Below are 18174 nucleotides of genomic sequence, written 5' to 3'. Positions count from 1 at the left end.
TATATGTATGTATGTATGTATATGTGTATATATATGTGTGTGTATATATATATATATATATATATATATGTATGTATGTATGTGTGTATATATATATATATATGTGTGTATATATATATATATATATGTATATGTATGTGTGTATATATGTGTGTGTATATATATATATGTATATGTATGTGTGTATATATGTGTGTGTGTGTGTGTAATATAAAAATTTGTTTTTGTCATCCAGATCCTGGCATCGAGAGCAGTGTACTAGCAGGCCATGAGGACAGTGTGTGGGGTCTAACTTACTCGGCAGTCCACCATCGTCTTGCCTCATGCTCAGCCGATGGCACCATTCGCATCTGGGACCCTCAGAACTCGGCCCCCTGCCTGTCTGTCTTCAATAAGGAGAGAGGTAGACGTCTGTTGAGGATGTACATTTTGCTTATGAGATTTGCGCTGTGTCCACGGCCAACGACTTCATCATCTCCTGTCTTCTCCCAGAGCATGGAACACCCACCTCAGTGGCCTTCGTGGCTGCTGACCCCAACCAGGTGGTGGTGTCATTTGACGGCGGTGAGACGCTGCTCTACGACCTAAACACAGAGCAGAGCACCACTGCGCTGGAGACGCAGACAAAGGATGGTACGTTCTGGACCCAACATCCTTATTTGTAACAGTTGAATATATAAAATGGACTGGATTAAATTTGAGTTGTTTGTCTTCCTTTGCAGGCAGTGAACTGATCAACAGAGTGGTCAGTCACCCATCTGAGCCCATCTCCATCACTGCACATGAGAACCGCACCATCCGCTTTCTAGACAACAAGACAGGTAAACAGTGGGAGGTGTTTTATTTGTCCTTTGTTAATTTCCTCTGTAGACTTTTCTTCTGGAATGTGAACGCATCTTAGTGAGCTTCCCTTGTGTGTTTCTACAGGTAAGGTTGTCCACTCTATGGTGGCTCACCTGGATGCGGTCACCTGTCTCACTACAGACCCTAAAGGCACTTACCTCATCTCTGGCAGTGAGTACGACTCAGCTTAACCTCATTATTTAGCTGAATATCTAAGAAACAGGTTTCTTGTAGGATAAAGACAATCGACACAATTTCCAAAATACTGTAAACTATGGTCATTTTAATCAAAGAGAGATTTTGATGCTACAGTTTGTTTTAATATGTCATCCATTCTGTATGGAAGTGGGTATTTTTATAACCCTCTGTATAAACTGCAGTCTGGGGTAAAACAATAACGTAGTGTATTGCAGAAGAAGTTGTGCATTAAGTGTAGCGCGTAAAACAAAATAATGGATTCCTTTGCGTTGTTCTCCAGCAATCTTTGTCCCTCATAACATTGTTGCCCCCCCCCAACCCAGGCCACGACTGCTCTGTGCGCCTGTGGATGCTGGACAACAGGACGTGTGTGCAGGAGATCACGGCCCATAGGAAGAAGCACGACGAGGCCATTCATGACGTGGCGTTCCACCCTTCGCAGCCCTTCATTGCCAGTGCTGGCGCAGATGCACTTGCCAAGATCTTTGTCTGACAGCACTGCCGTCGTTCTGGTGAGGTAAAGGCACGCAGTGAGATGCTGAACTGCAGAACTGTTCATGCTCCTCACAAACTCCAGTATAATATGCTTTTTTACCTTAACAGTTAAAGAAATCCAATATAAAATTTTAAAGGGACACTCCAGTATTTTTACACATAAAGGTCAGTTTATTTGTCATGGTTAGTTTCTACCTCTCAGCCTGAAGGGAGCAACTTTATGAAAGTGCAATGCTAAATTGAGTACACCTTTAATTGGTCTAAATGGTTAAATCTCAGTTTTTCATTTTTCATCCTTTGTTTTAAAACAGTTATATATATCTTAACCTATATGCATTGCCTAAATCGACAACACATCTCCCCTTTAACAGGATTGTATATTATTATTATAATATGAGATTCACAAATTTGCTTCAAGTTTAGTTCTTTTTTGAAGCCTCTCAGGCTGACATTGTCAAATTTAGAATTTTATTCTTTAAATTGGATTTTTTTTAGTTGTTGTTGTCATGTGGCTTCTTTTATCTTATTTGATTTTTACAACTCTAAATGACTAAATCTGGTATGTTTTTAATTACATGGCACCTGATATATTTTGCCTTTATGTTATTGTAAAGGGCTGTTGTGAACAGCTGTTGGTCTAACTTTGTTTACCTTCTTTTCTGCCTTTAGAATCCTACAAAAAAAAAAATAACTGGGCCAAAAGAGACTGAAGACTACAGTGGACAAATTTCACCTGCTTACACACACACACACACACACACACACACACACACACACACACACACACACACACACACACACACACACACACACACACACACACACACACACACACACACACACACACACACACACACACTTGTTCTGCACCCCACTGGCTGGGTCATCGCCACAGGACCCCACCTCCCATCAATCCCTCCCTGTTCTCCGATGCCTCAGTGACTTCTTGTAATACTAACCACACTGCTTTTTTATAACTTTAAAAATCCTGGCTGCTCCGTTTTCAAATAATCATGTTTGGAGTAACACTTTTCTACACTACAATATTCTGTTCTGCTTTTTTGTCAGTCTACCAACTATTAACACCGTGTTTGTGCACTTGAACTGCTGACACACTACTCACATTTTACAGAGAACCACCAAGGAGGCGCTCACTCTGCAAAGCAGTTAACAAATTGCTTGTGGCTAACATACGTATGTAGGCACGACTAACAACAGTAACCTTTCCCAGCATCTGCAGAAAACACCTGACCAACCTCTTCATCGGGAATCAATGTTTTACATTCCAAAGACTCCGGGTAGAGTGTGTGCGATGTTGCATATGGGGTTGGTGAATGTTAAACTTAGCAGTGTGTGATGTGAGGAGGCATCAGACAGTCGCTAACTAGTGCTGAACAAATAGCTTTAAGTTCAACTGTATGGCCAAGACACCAAGTCTCATTGTACGTCTGAGTATTATAGAGTCCCCATGATTCTGCCTCTACTTATGTGTGTGTACATGTGAGATTTGAAGTCACTCTGCCGTACAAGATAAAGGAACACGTTTCCGCAGTCATGAACCATTTCTGCAGATGTATAGATTGAACTCAACTCTGCAGACTGATGCTCTCACATCACATTAACCAGCTAAAGATAGACACCATGAGAGCACAGTTAAGGACTGCAGACTAAAGAGGTGTGAAGCTAGTCTGTCTGCTCTCAACAAATGACGCAGATGTGTCATTTGCTGCTTTTTACTGTACAGAAGAGTGTGCATGTGTGTTTGTATATGCACTAGTTAAATCACGGTGCTATGAAAGACCTTGTCAGTCTTGAGTCAGAATCAGGGACTTGTTTTGTGTGTGTGTGTGAGTGTGAGAATGAGAGACTGTTTCTCACTCATCGGGCTATAGATCCACAAAGAGTGAATCGACATTTTAAATGACATTTCATCCTTGAATCATTTCATTAACTGTAGTCACATTTCAGAATTAAGGTTCACTGTTCATTTTTCTCATTAGAGGGATGTGAATAATGTCGGAGTGTACAGAGCTGATGGTAATTACATTACAGCCAGGACCACCTGGACTGAAAAAGGTTTCCTGAGACGGTTCAGATCGTCTTTTTAATTTCATCTTGAAGTCAGTTGCCGGATTGTTGGCGGCTCTGGCTTGTTATTTATTCAGGCTTTCAAAAAAAAATAAGCTTGACATTACATTCACTTGTGTGTTAATGTGAGGTTTCCTCTTCTGGTGTGACGTGCATCAGTCGCACGGTAGTACGTTACCCAGAAAGCTAATGATGTGAAGCTGCTCTCTTTCTGAAGAGGCATTCTGGGAGAAATTGCTCCAGGGGAAAGGTCCATTTTAAATTCACACACTTTTGTCATTTCAGCAAGAAAAATAGAAAGTATTGATTTAAGATGCGTGGTTGTCAGTTAATATTAGACCAGGCACCTAATCTGTCTTGCCGATCTGTTATGGTTCTTCTATTTTGAACATAACCCATAACAATTGGCTTAGATGGAAACATTGTTGTTCCTTTGAGACACCTCACATTTATTTATATTCCTGTCCTGCATTTATACTGGTAACGGCCTGACACGTTAGAATGCTTCGGGTAAAAGTTGCCCAGCAACGGCTGACCTGACTTCAAATTACTTGACATTTTATTTTACCTTTAGCTTGAGAGGACTGATGCAATCTGGTGTTAAATCAGTTGGTTACGGGGCACCCTCCAACTCTTCAAGATTACAGGGTCACACTAGGGGTCAGAGGTCATATCTCTAGGGTTGCCTAGAGGTATACACTCCTTTCCTAATCACTGTGGACACTAGCATTAATAGTGCCGATATCTTTTTTCCTGAATCAGAGTGGTGGACTGTTGTCTGAAATAGAAAAAGAGAATATCAGTGTGCAACTATATTATTGTACTGCTGCTGGGCATAACGTCCTGTTATCTCATTTAACTACTATTTGCGTCCACTTTGCACTACATCTAAGAGTGGATACTTTTGTGTGGAGTGGTTACAGACAGGGTGCAGAAATAATGTTTTGCAGGTATTTCTTATACAATCTGGAGTAAGTAAGTGTGGAACCTGCTGCGACTCGGTTATTTGAGAATGAGAGCTACTGATGGCCAGCCGATTCTTTCGTTTCACTCTGAGCTGCTATGGCCCCTCTCTGAGAATAAAGACAAATCAGTATGACACATCAAAAAAGAAATCAAAACCGAGGTTGTAAATGATGACTAGAGATGCCATTATGTGCTGTAAATGTCCATCATTTCCTTGTTTTCTTTCTTGCATTTCTTTTCTTTGAGTATGAATATGATTATTAAGATGTAAGAATACTGTAGTATCATAAGTGAATCATTCTTCCTTGCTAGGCATAGAACTTGCTTGTGATTGATAATGGCAATGTATAACTTGTAAAAAAAGCAAAATCATTAAAAAACATGAAAAATTAAGAAAACAACAAAAAAATCTGTTACCAGTCAGAGGCCAAGGTAAAGGACTCTCATTTCTTTGTGTTTTTATTTTTTTATTAGCAATTTATCACTGTGTGATATTTTGTACATCATATTAAGCTGTATTCAAACTATTTCCTCTAACTACAAGGGATAGGAGACCTGCTTTTTATTAATTTTGTTTTATTATATATTTTTGAACTGCATTCTAGCTTGTATCAAATGACTTTCTCTTTTTGTTTACGGGTCCCCTGTTGTATGTCATTAAGGAAGAAAAAAACAAAAAATGAAGATTTTGTACAGTGAATTGAGAGTTGTGTTTGTGTTGTCTTTCTTGCCTCTAGTAATGGAAACAAAACTTGCAAAAACACATGGAAGAAGACGATAAAATACAATTGCATTAAGTGAGGGGACTCTCAAGAGAACTTAAAAGTTAAAAAGAGAAGTTTGAAAAGAATGGCCAAATTGGTGCATCCTAATATTTGTCAAGTTCTAAAAACGCTGGATGCCGTAATTCCCATAATACATCTTTAATTAGACCCTGCATGCCTGGTAAATGTCCACATCTGTCAAACTCCAAGCCCCCCAGTTTGTAATATGTTTCAAGCCCAAGCCGAGATAACTTGATGACTTGGGTTTTCTCATATTATGAAAGCCCTTCAGGGAAGCTGAAGATATTATACAGATGTTTCCAAACTAATCAATGTCCACTGTTCTATTAAATATACTCTATATTATCTACCAATATGTTCACGTCAAAAGTACTAGATACAAGATGTGTAATGCTTCAATGAAAAGTCCATTCTCAGTGCTGGACTGAGATTTAGTTGAAACTAGTTGTGATGTCGCATACATTTCACGTGCATGTCTTAAACTCAGATTTAAGATGAGCACAGAGAAACTTTCCTCCTTCGGCAGATGCATGTGAAAAGAGATTTCTAGTGTCAAACTCATAAAAAAAACTACTTTCTGCGACAGTGAAGCTCAAAGTAAAGTGACTTTTGTTTTTGTCAATACTACTGTTTCCAAGGTCAAGAATAAACTCTCACACTTAACATCCTACAGCTGTTTCGACAGGCAGAGGAGTACTTCTCCCCATGATGAGTAAACTAATCTTGATTTGTGAAATTGAAACCTTTAAATTCAGGCACCCAAAGTCACATTTCATTAGTGAAACTGGTGAAAAAGAATTTCTACAACAGTCTTTTTTTCAGCGAGCCCATCTTGGCTCAGGTGGTGTGTCAACTACTAACCAAGAATCAAGGAATAACCTATCCAATCTACTTTAGAGCCTTTTCTCAATTATATCATACAATTTTCACATTGCAAATGCTGTATAATTTCAGCAGCTGGGTAAGTAGGCTTAGTTTTTCTTTTATAATATTGCTTCATCTTCCATCTTACACATGTGAAATAACATTTAATAGCATGTTGTGGTACATTTGGCAGACAATGTTGATATTTTGTTTCCTCCTGTAATGGAACATATTTTGATATCGTCAAACTGTTCAGTTTACCTATGGCTATATGTCCATTTGTAACATGAGACCAAAGCTCCAGGTAAAATGGCAATAAAGTAGCCCTACAGCCTCATCTCTACCCGGGACCTGATTATTCAATAACCAGCTATACGAAACATTGCCCTCTTGTGGTGAAAAGTAAAATCCTAGCAAACATTAACTGCAGCTGCTGAGATATTGAGGTCTCTTATCACACCAACGTTTCAGCAGAGTGCAGTTGCCTGCGGTTAATTAGTTTTAATGAATTGGATATTGTGAGATGGCTTAACAGAGAGAAGCATGATATTATGGCCCTGGGAAGAAGGTAAGCTAAAGATGATGAACTTGTGGTTAGTGAGTTTCAGCATTAGTATCTCAGGAGGTTTTCATGACCAAAGGTAGTAAGTCACTATTTTCAACTGCATGCTTTCTATGTAAAACTAGATTAGTGGTGCAGAGTCAGTCATGCTGATGATTGTGGTAACCATGCATCATTTCTAAGCATACTGTGTATCTTTTGTGTCATAGTACCTCCTTCATGCCATGAAAGTTCCCCATTTTACTGAAACCTGCAGTCGACATTGCATGAAAACCACTCTGCACTAGGTGTGGTCCTATTCTGCTGACTGGGATAGGTGTGTCTACTAAAAATGCAAAGAGAAAAGGTGTTACAGAGGACAAATAAGGCAGGACAAGCATTTTTACAGAGGGCCACAAAGAGGCAAATGCAATAAGAGGGAAAATGAGGAAGAGACGGGAGGGTCTTTGTGTGTGGAGCTGCCGCCTCAGGCAGTGTAAGGGGATCTTTGCTGGCCTCTATCCAGGAAGGGAGCAAGCAAGACGAATAACCCCGAACCAAGGAAGGGAGGCAGAAAGAGGAAAAGGGGGAGGGAGAAGCTTGGGAGTTGGGAGTCAAAGGACAGGACTTTCTGAGAGTCTATTGGCTTCAGGCTGTGTCAGTCATTTCACTTCCTCCTTGGCCGTGGCAAGAGCACAGATGAGAGGGCAGGAGGGAGGGAGAGGGAGGGAGAGGGAGGTACCCAGAAAGCTTTCTCTCTCTCTCTCTCTCTCTGTGTGCTTTTTCACAAAAAAGACTCAACTGGGGCTGAAACTGAAACAGTGTAAGACTTGTAAAAGCAGTAGAGTCTCTTGCCCTCCTTCATTCTCACAGTTTCCTGTTTAAGGAGGCCATTTTGTAACTCAACCTGGAGAAGAGCACAACAAAGTTTGACATTGTTTTTGTTTTTTTTTCTCTCCCACGGACGGGAGTTTTACAATCAAGTTTGGACTTTCTCCTCTGCAGAGCAACTTCTTTGGACAAGAGAGGTGAAGAGGGTTGGAGGGGGAGAAGGTGGTGGAGGAAAAGCAGCAGGGGGCTAGTTTTCTCCCTCAGTGTGTCTTTCTTTTATGAGTCATTCACACACATTGCTCATGCCTGTCATGCCTGGACAATAACAGGAGTCTGACGACGAGAGAGCGCGAAAGAAGGTGGCTGAAAGGAGGAAAAACCACCGCTTCCTGGATCAAGGATTTCTCCCTTGATCCACTAGGAGGAGGTGGACACTGAACACAGGGGAACCAGGACTCAGTGTGTGTACCCCTCTGTCCTCCACTGAGACAGTTTAAATGACTGTGGCTTTTTTGAGAACTCTAGATTTCACCTGGGTGTGTTTGTGAGTGTGTATGTTGAGAGCTTCAGGCAGCCAACAGACAGGACTCTGGATGGCTAACGCTAGCCCATGTATGCCCACAGGGGCCATGGCCCAGGTCTTCTTTCCTCCTGGTGGCTCCTCACCACCCAGCTCAGCTGTGATGCAGCAGGGGACCCACATATCTATGCCCTCTATGCCCACTCAAGGCGGTTTTCCTGTGATGGACTTGATACCAGGACAGGGTCTTGGTGGTGTTGTGATACCCTCACTGCCTCCCACTCCAGCAGGAGTGTCCTTTATCATCCAGATTGGCCTGACCAGAGAATCTGTCCTGATGCCCCAGACTGCTGACCTGGCCTATGTTAAACAAATTGCCTGCTCTATTGTCGACACCAAGGTAGGAAATGTGTGTGTGGGTGCATGTGTGTATGTGTTTCCAAGCTGTTTGTCAGATGACTAGTGAAGGTTGACTTGCTTTTCTACTTGTTCACTCTCTGTTCTTATGTTTCCCAGCCTCCCACAAAAAAAACCTTTGTTTACACTCTACTATTTTCACAGGTAAATGAAAGGGTTTAAGCAAGCAGACAAAGCGTTTGAACAGGCCACTGTGACAGACTGAGGAAATGTACAAAATGTCACAACTTTGCTCTGCTGTAATTACAGCAATTAGCATTTTTACTTCACAGTTGGAGGAGAACACTGTTCAATTAGCTTTGTTATGCCACATCTAGCACAGCAGAAAAGCAGAGGGATGTTTGATAGGCCTAGTGTTTGAAACTGGGACACAATCAGTTTCAACCGGCTGATCACACATAGGACAACACATGTGCTCTGCATAAAACATCACTTTAAACATAGCAATATAGGTCAGTAATTGCAGCGTTTTACATTATTACAAAAAAAAAGGGAAGTCACTATCCAATTGTGGATGAGCAACTTGATTTTATTTCCAATCAGACTTTAAGTATGAAGCCAATTACTGAATAGTCTTGAGCAAACTCAGATCTAGTGGGATCTGAATTTTTATATATATATATATATATATAATCCCAATGTGTGTCTCAAAATAACTTGTGACCTTTGTTTGTGATGGTCAAAAGTCCCTTTCACTTCTCCTCATTGCAACATCAGATTTTGCATTTCATGCCTGAAGCGATCACTTTGCTGAACACTTCACTGTTTTCTTTTTTTCTTTTATTTTGCTAAATAATTAAATCATCATTCAAGTTTATTATTGCTTCAAGAGTACACACTTTTACTGCCTGGCTTTTGTGCGTGTGTGAATATTGTTATTATATTATTTTCTTTCTTCTACGTTCACAATGTTGTTACTTTTTTTTGTCCGCAGCAGCATTACCTTTATAACTACTTCAGCCTCTCCACTGTGTTTTACATTACTGGGTCACAGTTTAAAACACAAGGAGGGTGCTGGTTTTCCAACAGAAACTGCGATTTTGTGTGAGTTTCTCAGGGGATAGGAGGTGGAATGAGGTAGAGATCTATAGGAATAACAACATCCAACAAATTTATCTTTTGTTAATAAAGTGAAATAGCAAACTTTAAAACAAATGGACAGGGTTGGGAAGGAGTGAGAAGTAGCAACTTTCTCTTTGCAACAGGAAGCAACGGGTGTTATGGGAAATATGGTCTTTATTTAAATACCACCAGCATTAATTAATTCAATTATATAGTGCAGCAAAGTTTCACAATGAGCATTTTAGACCATATACTGTGCATTAATAGTAGAAAACACATGCAATAGATAGCATTATCCTATGTTGGTGTGTTTGCATGAGCAGGCCATGTGGGTTTTTCTGCCAGTTAGGCTGGTAGGTGATTACATTTGTAGATTTCCACAGCCTGCTCAGAGCAGCTTTGTAAAACAACCCACAATTGCTAATATTCCAGGAAATACTGGTAGCTGTTTCCAGCCAGCTTATCCACTCTGCTAATCTGTTTTATGCACAGCAGTCCTTGTTTCCCCCTCTCTTCTGAGTGGGTCTCTGCCATGTACTTGGCTGAATTTAGTGAGATAGATCTGTTGCTGGATCTCAACAGCATATTTGAGTCATTAGTATGGCCTGCTTCCAACTCCAGATATGGTTAGAACAAGTAATAGGGGTTGCTTACCTTCATCAAAATGTAAACAGCAACTGCATGTCTCTGTCCAGTTCACTTTTGGCTTCATTTTCATTTCTTGCTCTTTTTGCTGACAAACCAAAACTACTCTCCTGTATAATGTAAAAGAGGTTGTTGTTGGGAGTTTTGATACTATAATGTATGTCTTTCTTATATTCAGGCATACTCTTGTGCCTTTATACTCCCTGCCCTTTCAGATCCTGTCATAAAATTCAGAGTTCCTTTCTTGCATGTTTTTAACTGACTCGCCATAAAAAAGCACCAGAAAATGTCCAGATAAAGACTCGACAACACCTGCAGCTGCCTCACAGTAAAAACCACACACCTCAGAGGAAATAATCAATTTTCATGTTAAAACCCCTGAATAAATGCTGAATAAGTCAAGTGCACAGTTTAATTCATTTTGTTGTACATTAGAATCACATGGGACCAAAACACCGTTGGAAAGCTTATTAAAGACATGTGACCATGTGACAAGAAGACACTGCCGCTGGAAGGCTTTTTGTAGCTCACAATGATTAACCAGCAAGGGCTATGGTGTCTTTGTACTTGGACTTGGAATATTTTTTTGTTGGTGGATCAGGCAACGAAAGGTCAGGCTGACACCCAGCAAGGTTGCACTAAGGATAATTAATATCCTTTAACATCCCAGGCTATATTACAACTGAGTGCCATGGCCACAATCGCACAGAGCTTCAAAATGGTAACACCCATCTAGACTTAACTTTTTCTGTATTTTTAGACAGACAAAGGAATGCTGATTTATTCTAAATACACATTTGGTACCCGTTTGCGGTTGCTGCCCGACAACATCTAATTTAGAAAAAGACTCCCTAGTCAGCAAAAGAAGAGAAATTAGTTTTCTTTTATGATTTGCTTCTACCTCACTTTTTCAACATCTTCAGTCCCACAGAACTTAAATTCTAGAGAAGATCCCAAATTTGTGAGGCTGAAGTCTGGGGAAATTTGTATATAAGACATCTAATATATTTTACGTATCAAATAATAATTGATGACCAGTTGCAACCTAAAAAATGTGTTGGAATATTTCACTTAGCATAAACATTGTATAGCTTTAATGCTGGAACAAGATGATTAAGAATATATATGCGATACTGTGAGACAGTGTGGAAAATGATGATTTTCCCAACTTTAAAGATACTTAAAAGTATACTTAACAGTAAGGGGAAATTAAAGGGAACTGAATGTTAAGGGGATAAACAGTTATGGTACAGTGAGCTTGATGTCTCTATTATCAAGCTCCCTGTACCCTGGGGGGACTCAGTGGACGAGGCTTATGAGCAAAAACACCTACGCAATGCCGAGCTATCTGCTGAAGCACAACGTCGTGGCTGGCACGCTGAAGTCCGCCCTGTGGAGGTGAGATGCAGAGGTTTCGTAGCAACGTTTACCACCATGTTACTCATAGACCTGGGAATCACAGGCCAGAGACTGCACTCAGCAATCAAAGTTGCATCGGAGGCTGCAGAGAGAAGCATCTGGTGGCTTTGTAGGCAAGACCCTGCTGGGCCCTGAAGTAGCAGGCCAGGACGACACAGAGAGGGGTGTTTCTGGGATGCCAGGATTGCTGAGCCATCCAGAGGCGTCATGGGCTCATCAACGAAACGTCATAGAAAGAGCGCACCCACTTGAGAATTTGTCAACCTTAAATCATCAGTCACTTAATTGTCGCGTTCACCATGAGGGATGGTATATGCATGCACAAAGGATAGGGACATCTTATCCAGTGTTATTGAAATCTGAATATGCATTTTTAACCAATAACCCAAGGGGTTATTTAAGCATTAAGCTTGATAATTTTACGTTATTATTTGCCTTATTTGCATTTCCCTTGCTTTTCTATTAGCAGTGGGTGAGGTCTATTGTAAGATAACTTCAGCCCGGATCACAGTGAGTCTTTCTTTTCTCCTTGTGTTACCTCTGGGTGCTCTAGTTTCCTCCCATCACAGAAGACATGAAAGATATATATTAGGCAGTCCCTCCAGGATTTTATGACGTCGCAATCGCAGCTATTGAAAAAAATTTAACAAATCCCTGTGAATTCAGCAATTTTGACTGTTTACCCCAACTTTTCCATAAATTTGACCTGTCATCGCTGTTTCCCGCAAAACGTTGTCATACGTCAGATTGTCACTTCCTTGTTTACAAGACGCAGCAGACGTGTGATACCAATGTCTGTTGCAGTATTGTGGCCGAACATCAAAGGAAATCATCTATTGACAAACACTTTGCCACCACAAAACATACATGAAGAATGGCAGAAACACACGGAGGACTTCAGATGAGACAAATCACTGAGAGACAGGCTGTTGCATCCCGGTCAATTGCAAGCGCTGAAAGAATCAACATAAGCTGGTTAAAATATGCAGGGTTAAGCCCGCAAAATCCTGGAGGGAGTCTTTGATGATTCAACTTTAATTCTAAAGTTTAAAAAAAAATCACATCTACCGTTGCAGTTTTCAGTTATTCCAGTTTCATTCATTCATTGTCCCGCGTAATCCTGGAGGGACTGATTAGGATTCCTACAATTGATTTTGACCATGGCGCTGACCTTTGTCAACTATAGCCGCCCACTGCTACTATGTGTCCAGAGCCATTTTGCAGTGCTTGTCCATCCCTGAGATTACGTTTCACTTTTCTGAAAATCAAGCAACAGGGGAAAAAACAGAAAAAGTACTTTCATTCCCACAAACAAAAAGACACTTAGAACCTGATCTTTCTCAAGCCTTGTTATACCAGTCACACACACTCAGCAATCTCCCAAATCCCCTAAATACAGAACTCCTGTCCTGCTAGGAGCTCCAGCTTTAGGTGGGAGATTTGGACAAAAGACAGCTTGTCCTGATTCAGCCAACTGAGTGTGACACATGAGTTGGGCCGTGTATGCACGCATGAATGCCTACATTGGTGTGTTTAGAGGGGTAGTGAAGGCAGTTTGGTACCCCACACCCCCGCCCACGGTCATCTCTCCCATCCCAGAAAGGGTGAGTCACCATTCTGTTTATTCACAGGCTGCCTCCTTGTGTTCCATTGACACGTTTTTCCATTCACTTCTCTGTGGAGGAACACACTCTCCCCTGGCCTCAACTTCCAAAGCCAGTCCAGAGTTAACGGCCATCTGACAGCTCTTGTCTATAGTCTCCTGATCTGAGCATTTAACCCAGTCTCTTAGGCCAGAAATCAAAATCCACCTTTGGTCGCAAACAGTATTTAGACTCCACACTTCCCACACCTTTGTAAAGCCTAGTTTGGCTTTATACCTGGCAGTAGTGCTTGCCAAAATCTCATTTAGCCGGCCTACCTCTGCCTGCCCCAACCCCCTCCTCTTCCTGACAGAACAAGAACTAATAGTGTGGCCTGGAAACCAGAGGTCTGTCTCCATTCAAGCATGATGCATATTTGGTGTATTTGCTCTTTTGTTGGACAGGCCTCACTGACTCCCTTCTTTTTTTCCTGTCACTGTTCCCTTTCCTCAGTTTACCTTGTTGTTCATTTACAGTGTTCATATTCTATAACATAACATTAAGACTTAGATGCTTTGTCACTCTTAATGATTTTTCATATTTTGTTAGGTACATATACAGTCAGAAAAGGTTATTTTCGATTATTATAAGTAATTACAATTTTGGAAAATTAATAGAAATTTGTGAATGACTCTCCTCTCCTATTCTTTTTTTCCCATTCATTTCTATTCCTCTCCTCTCTTCTCCTTTTTTTCCTGGGATAAAAAGCCACCTACGACTGTTTCCTCTTACTGTCTTCAGGAGTACTACCTCCTACTCTTCCTCCTCTCGTGCCTTTCTCTCCCTACCTCATCTTTCGATCTCATACTTCCTCTCCTTATCCGCTCATCTCCGGTTCCCTCTGCCTGCCTTATCATCAACTTCCTCTCCTACTCTGCCTCCTCTTCCTCCTCGCATCCCGCCTCCTGTTCATCCACTTTTCCCTCTTCACAATCCCCTGTCAGTCTCACCTTTTCGTTATGTTGTCTGCCCTCTTGAACACACTTCAAGTGAGCGAAGAAAATGTGGGGAAATTGACGCTCTTGGCTGGTCATTCGAGAGGTTTGGAGACATATACTTTCTAGGAAGGGAGGAGTCAAAAATCCTTTACTACCGTTTGTCAGGTGCTTACCTCAATTAGAATGAATCATGTTTTCCAGTGAATATTAAACATTAGCGACAGGTTATGCCAGGACTCATAATAAAAAAAACCCCACAAGGAGCTACAGTTAACGTACCTTGTGGTCAGTTTTTCCAAAAGGTGCTGTGTCCACCAACAACTTGTTGTACTGTGTCATCAATGAGATGTACAATGTTTGTGTTGACGTCAGTGGGTGTGTTACAATGTGTGCGAGTATGTCAGCGTCTATCTGGGAACACAAGCAACAACCTGTTGAGTCCTGTCAGTGCCGGCTGTGGTCGCATTACCGGATTGTTCAGTATGTCTGCGGACTTATCTGTTATGAATTTCGACACATTTAACAGCCAGTGTCGAATTCAGCACTGGATTTACAGGAAGCACACACGAGTTAATTAAGTTACATAGTTGTCAGCTGTGGCTCAGGAGATAGAGCGGGTTACCCGTTAATTGGAAGGTCAGCGGTTCAATACCTGAATTGCCCCTGGCGGCGGTTCCGCCAGTGTGTGAATATTAGTTTCCGTTTGAGCACTTAGGCTCAGTGTGTGAATGCGAGGTAGTGTAAAAGTGGTTGAAAAGACTAAAAAGGTGCTATACAGGCCGTTTGCATATAGTAGAATTTTTTTTCGTTCAATAACAATAGAGTTCAGTTTAGCGCGCTAGAAGAGGCCAGTTAGTAGGCTACTGTAACACTATCAACTTGGACATACAGTTTCATTTACTTCTGTATCTTGTAACAAGACACTCTGCAATTAAACAGTTGTAAATAAACAGAAATGAGGACAGACGTTAAACTTTGTTCTTTAGATGGTTAAAGAACGAAGAAATATCAGCAGCCAGCCACACACACACAAACACACACAGCTGCGACTGAGAGCTCCTGCCCTGGCCATTGTTTCCACCTCCGTTTTGGAAGGGGCTGCTTCTTTATCTCTCTCCCTGGAGAAGCAGTTTGGCCCTGGGAATGGGATCATACACACCACCTCCTGTTTACCTCACTCTCTTGTACACCCACATACACACACACACACACATATCGTAAAGTACCGTCACAGTTGGCCCTGATTTTCCAGATAGTCCCAGTGTGACAGACAAGGTCGCATTGTTTGTGTGAAAACAACCCAGTTCTGTGTTCAGCGCCGCTATAGGTGAGGACGCTGACTTAATTTGGTCTAAATTACAACCTCCAGCTACACTTTCATCCACTATACTGATCTAATATCATGGGGGTTTTGTCTTGCTACGTGGATTATTAATAAACCTCTTGTCTGTGTCAGAGCCACTGGGCAAACACTGCTTATCAGCCCAAACCTTTGTTGGTCAATGAATAAATGCCAGACAATTAGCTAGGCACCAGCAGGTGGACATACAAGTGAAAGAACAAACCATGCCTTTAACAGGCCGCACAATATTTGATGACCCAGTTAAAATAATACAGCCGCAGACCAAATGCAGCAGCTTTAGCCAAACACCCCAAACCTCACAGAGGCTATACAGAGGCTATAATTACTTTATCTACTAATACCTTACTGCTAAAAAGGAAATGGTGTTTATTTTCAAATGGCTATAGGCCTACCCAATAGTGATGTATCAGTTCTGCTTACCTATACCATTCTCACTGTGTGTGTGTGTGTGTGTGTGTGTGTGTGAGTCTCTCTCTCTTTGCTACATTTGCATGGTAGCAGAACAGCTTTGCATGACTTACTGTGCCTGGTGTCTCCTGGCTGTTGGCGGTGTGCTGCAGGGGAAGCTTAGTCACAAGGACATTTGATCATTCAAATCACACACTGCTGCCTGGAGCCAAGTGGCAGGGATGTGTATCACGGAGAGAGAAAGAGAGATGGGAAGATAGATGGAGATTTGAAAGGTTTGAATTTTGAGCAGCAGCTGAGATTGTGCACCTTGAAATTAAAATTTGCATGAATGCACAAAATGACTTGATCAGAAGCACTTGCCAGTGTATTAAAGAATGATTTTGGTTTATTACAACTTGATTGTAGCTTAGGCCATCATTTCTACTGGTGACAACATATCTAAAAACCACAACAACATCTCTAAAAGGAAGCCTCATAGGGCAAGAAACGACAGGTTTAAAGAATCTAAGGGCCCTGTTTTAATTGCGCAGGCACAATGACAGAGAGATAGGGCATCTCCGAGTGGACCTGCATTATGATTCATGTATGTGCAGCTGTGTGAAATTGAATATAGATCAGAGTGTGTGCTGATTAACAAATACATGCTCAGGCAGTCACGTCACTGGTTCCTTCACTCTGAAACAGCTGTGCCATTCACAGTGCCGCTTGACAACAACAACTCAACAAAAGAAAAGACGCTTCTTCAGGAAATCATATTGTTGTCTGAATGGTGCAGTGGCCACATAGCACCACAAATCTGCAGCCAGAGGCAGATGGTGTGCATGGAAATATATAAATAAAATGTTGATGAAGCCCTTTAAATGACTGCAGCAATGTGATGTTACTTCAGTTTGAATTCTACTGTATCTCACATCATAAATGGTCACATCTCATCATCATCCAACAATACTGAATAAAACACAAAATGCCCCTATAAATAAAGTTGACACAGGACTGATGAGCAGCTGTAATCTGACGTCTACCACATAAACAATGGAATAACAAGTTATAACCGGTGTATGTGTGTAGAGCTGTATGGGGTTATTCTGTAGCAGCCTGGTGTCTTTTACACATGATTCTACTGTGTTCCAAGATCCCAACAATTATTTTTGAGACGACAACGTTTTCATAACCAGTAGAAATAATGGCCAAAACTAGTACACTGAGACCAAAGTTGTAATAAAGCGGAATTCATTTAAGGCCTTACTGATTTTTTGATTCATCTGTTTCTAGGGCCCCTGCATTCTTTCTCTTGATCTGAGCAAAAGAGACCTCATGATGCTAATCCAGCGATTAGCATTGGTACAAACTGTTTTGTGCCGTTATCCAATTGGGAAATTATCAAATGCCACAGAGCAGAGCTAAGTGGCATTTGGTAACATGTAACCATGTAGAGAGTTTCTACGAGCCAGTTATAGAGGGAATTTCTTTGCATTTCAGAGAAACAGCACAACACAGGACTCTTTGGGGAAAAGGGAAAGCACTGTAGATGAAGGATAGATAAACACACACACACGCTTTCATAACAGAAGGAAAGACTAAAGTTAGTAAGGCCTGTCCTGTTAGTGACTGCCATTGAAATAGCAGAAAGTTTAGTGAATTACAAGGGCCTAGACATTGTAAGTGTCACACTTGGTTCTTTGACTTCGTTTAATCATATCCTGATTAATTTAGATGGTAGCAGAGGACAATAATTCCAGGTGAGGCAGATATTGAAGCGCAGTAAGATATCTCACAGGGCATGAAACTATTTGCTGATATGATAAGGTGCGTGCAATGTGTCTGTAAGAGCGTGTTCTTGGGAAGACGGCCGACAACAGGCTCAGTGTGAGGGTTGACAGAGTGGGTTGGGTTGGTTTGGGGTACTAGCACTGTGTGTGTTAGCATGCACAGGACGCTCAGTTATGAGGGGAAATGGGCAAAACCGCAGTCTTACCTCACTAGATAAACACATGACATCAATATTGAAGACCGGTCAGTGAAAGAAGCAACTGGAAAATAAGCTCTAGGATATTCACTATAGGAAAGTTCATTTTTTCATTATGTAAGGATCACAATTTCATTATATACAGAAGATGAATAGCTTAGCTTAGCACAAAGACTAGA

The 18174-nt window shown here is 41.2% G+C and overlaps 2 protein-coding genes and 1 long non-coding RNA gene across 6 annotated transcripts in view; 2 read left to right on the top strand and 1 right to left on the bottom strand.

Annotated features, from left to right (window-relative positions):
- The window catches only part of strn4 (striatin, calmodulin binding protein 4), a 17425-nt gene extending 12131 nt beyond the window's left edge, over window positions 1-5294 (top strand). For 3 of the 4 annotated variants that reach the window (XM_046073003.1, XM_046073005.1, XM_046073006.1), the window contains 6 exons: window positions 236-403; window positions 493-633; window positions 723-821; window positions 928-1014; window positions 1365-1558; window positions 2206-5294. In XM_046073003.1, the coding sequence (XP_045928959.1) occupies window positions 236-403; window positions 493-633; window positions 723-821; window positions 928-1014; window positions 1365-1534 (665 nt within the window). In that variant the 3' untranslated portion in view covers window positions 1535-1558; window positions 2206-5294. The remainder of the gene's footprint in view (window positions 1-235; window positions 404-492; window positions 634-722; window positions 822-927; window positions 1015-1364; window positions 1559-2205) is intronic. The other variant, XM_046073004.1, reaches the window with a different exon arrangement.
- Window positions 5295-7509: 2215 nt separating this feature from the next.
- The window catches only part of prkd2 (protein kinase D2), a 59954-nt gene continuing 49289 nt past the window's right edge, over window positions 7510-18174 (top strand). Inside the window, exon 1 of the mRNA XM_046073001.1 lies at window positions 7510-8531. Within this exon, the coding sequence (XP_045928957.1) occupies window positions 8166-8531 (366 nt within the window). The 5' untranslated portion in view covers window positions 7510-8165. The remainder of the gene's footprint in view (window positions 8532-18174) is intronic.
- LOC123985478 lies at window positions 12756-14702 on the bottom strand. The gene is made up of 3 exons (XR_006828681.1): window positions 14535-14702; window positions 14268-14377; window positions 12756-12932 (listed from the first exon to the last, which is right to left on the bottom strand). It is a non-coding gene; the product is annotated as an uncharacterized LOC123985478 (long non-coding RNA).

Source organism: Micropterus dolomieu, linkage group LG17 (genome assembly GCF_021292245.1).
Source record: "Micropterus dolomieu isolate WLL.071019.BEF.003 ecotype Adirondacks linkage group LG17, ASM2129224v1, whole genome shotgun sequence".
In the NCBI taxonomy this organism is placed as follows: Eukaryota; Metazoa; Chordata; class Actinopteri; order Centrarchiformes; family Centrarchidae; genus Micropterus; species Micropterus dolomieu.
This window is presented reverse-complemented; position numbering and strand designations above follow the sequence as displayed.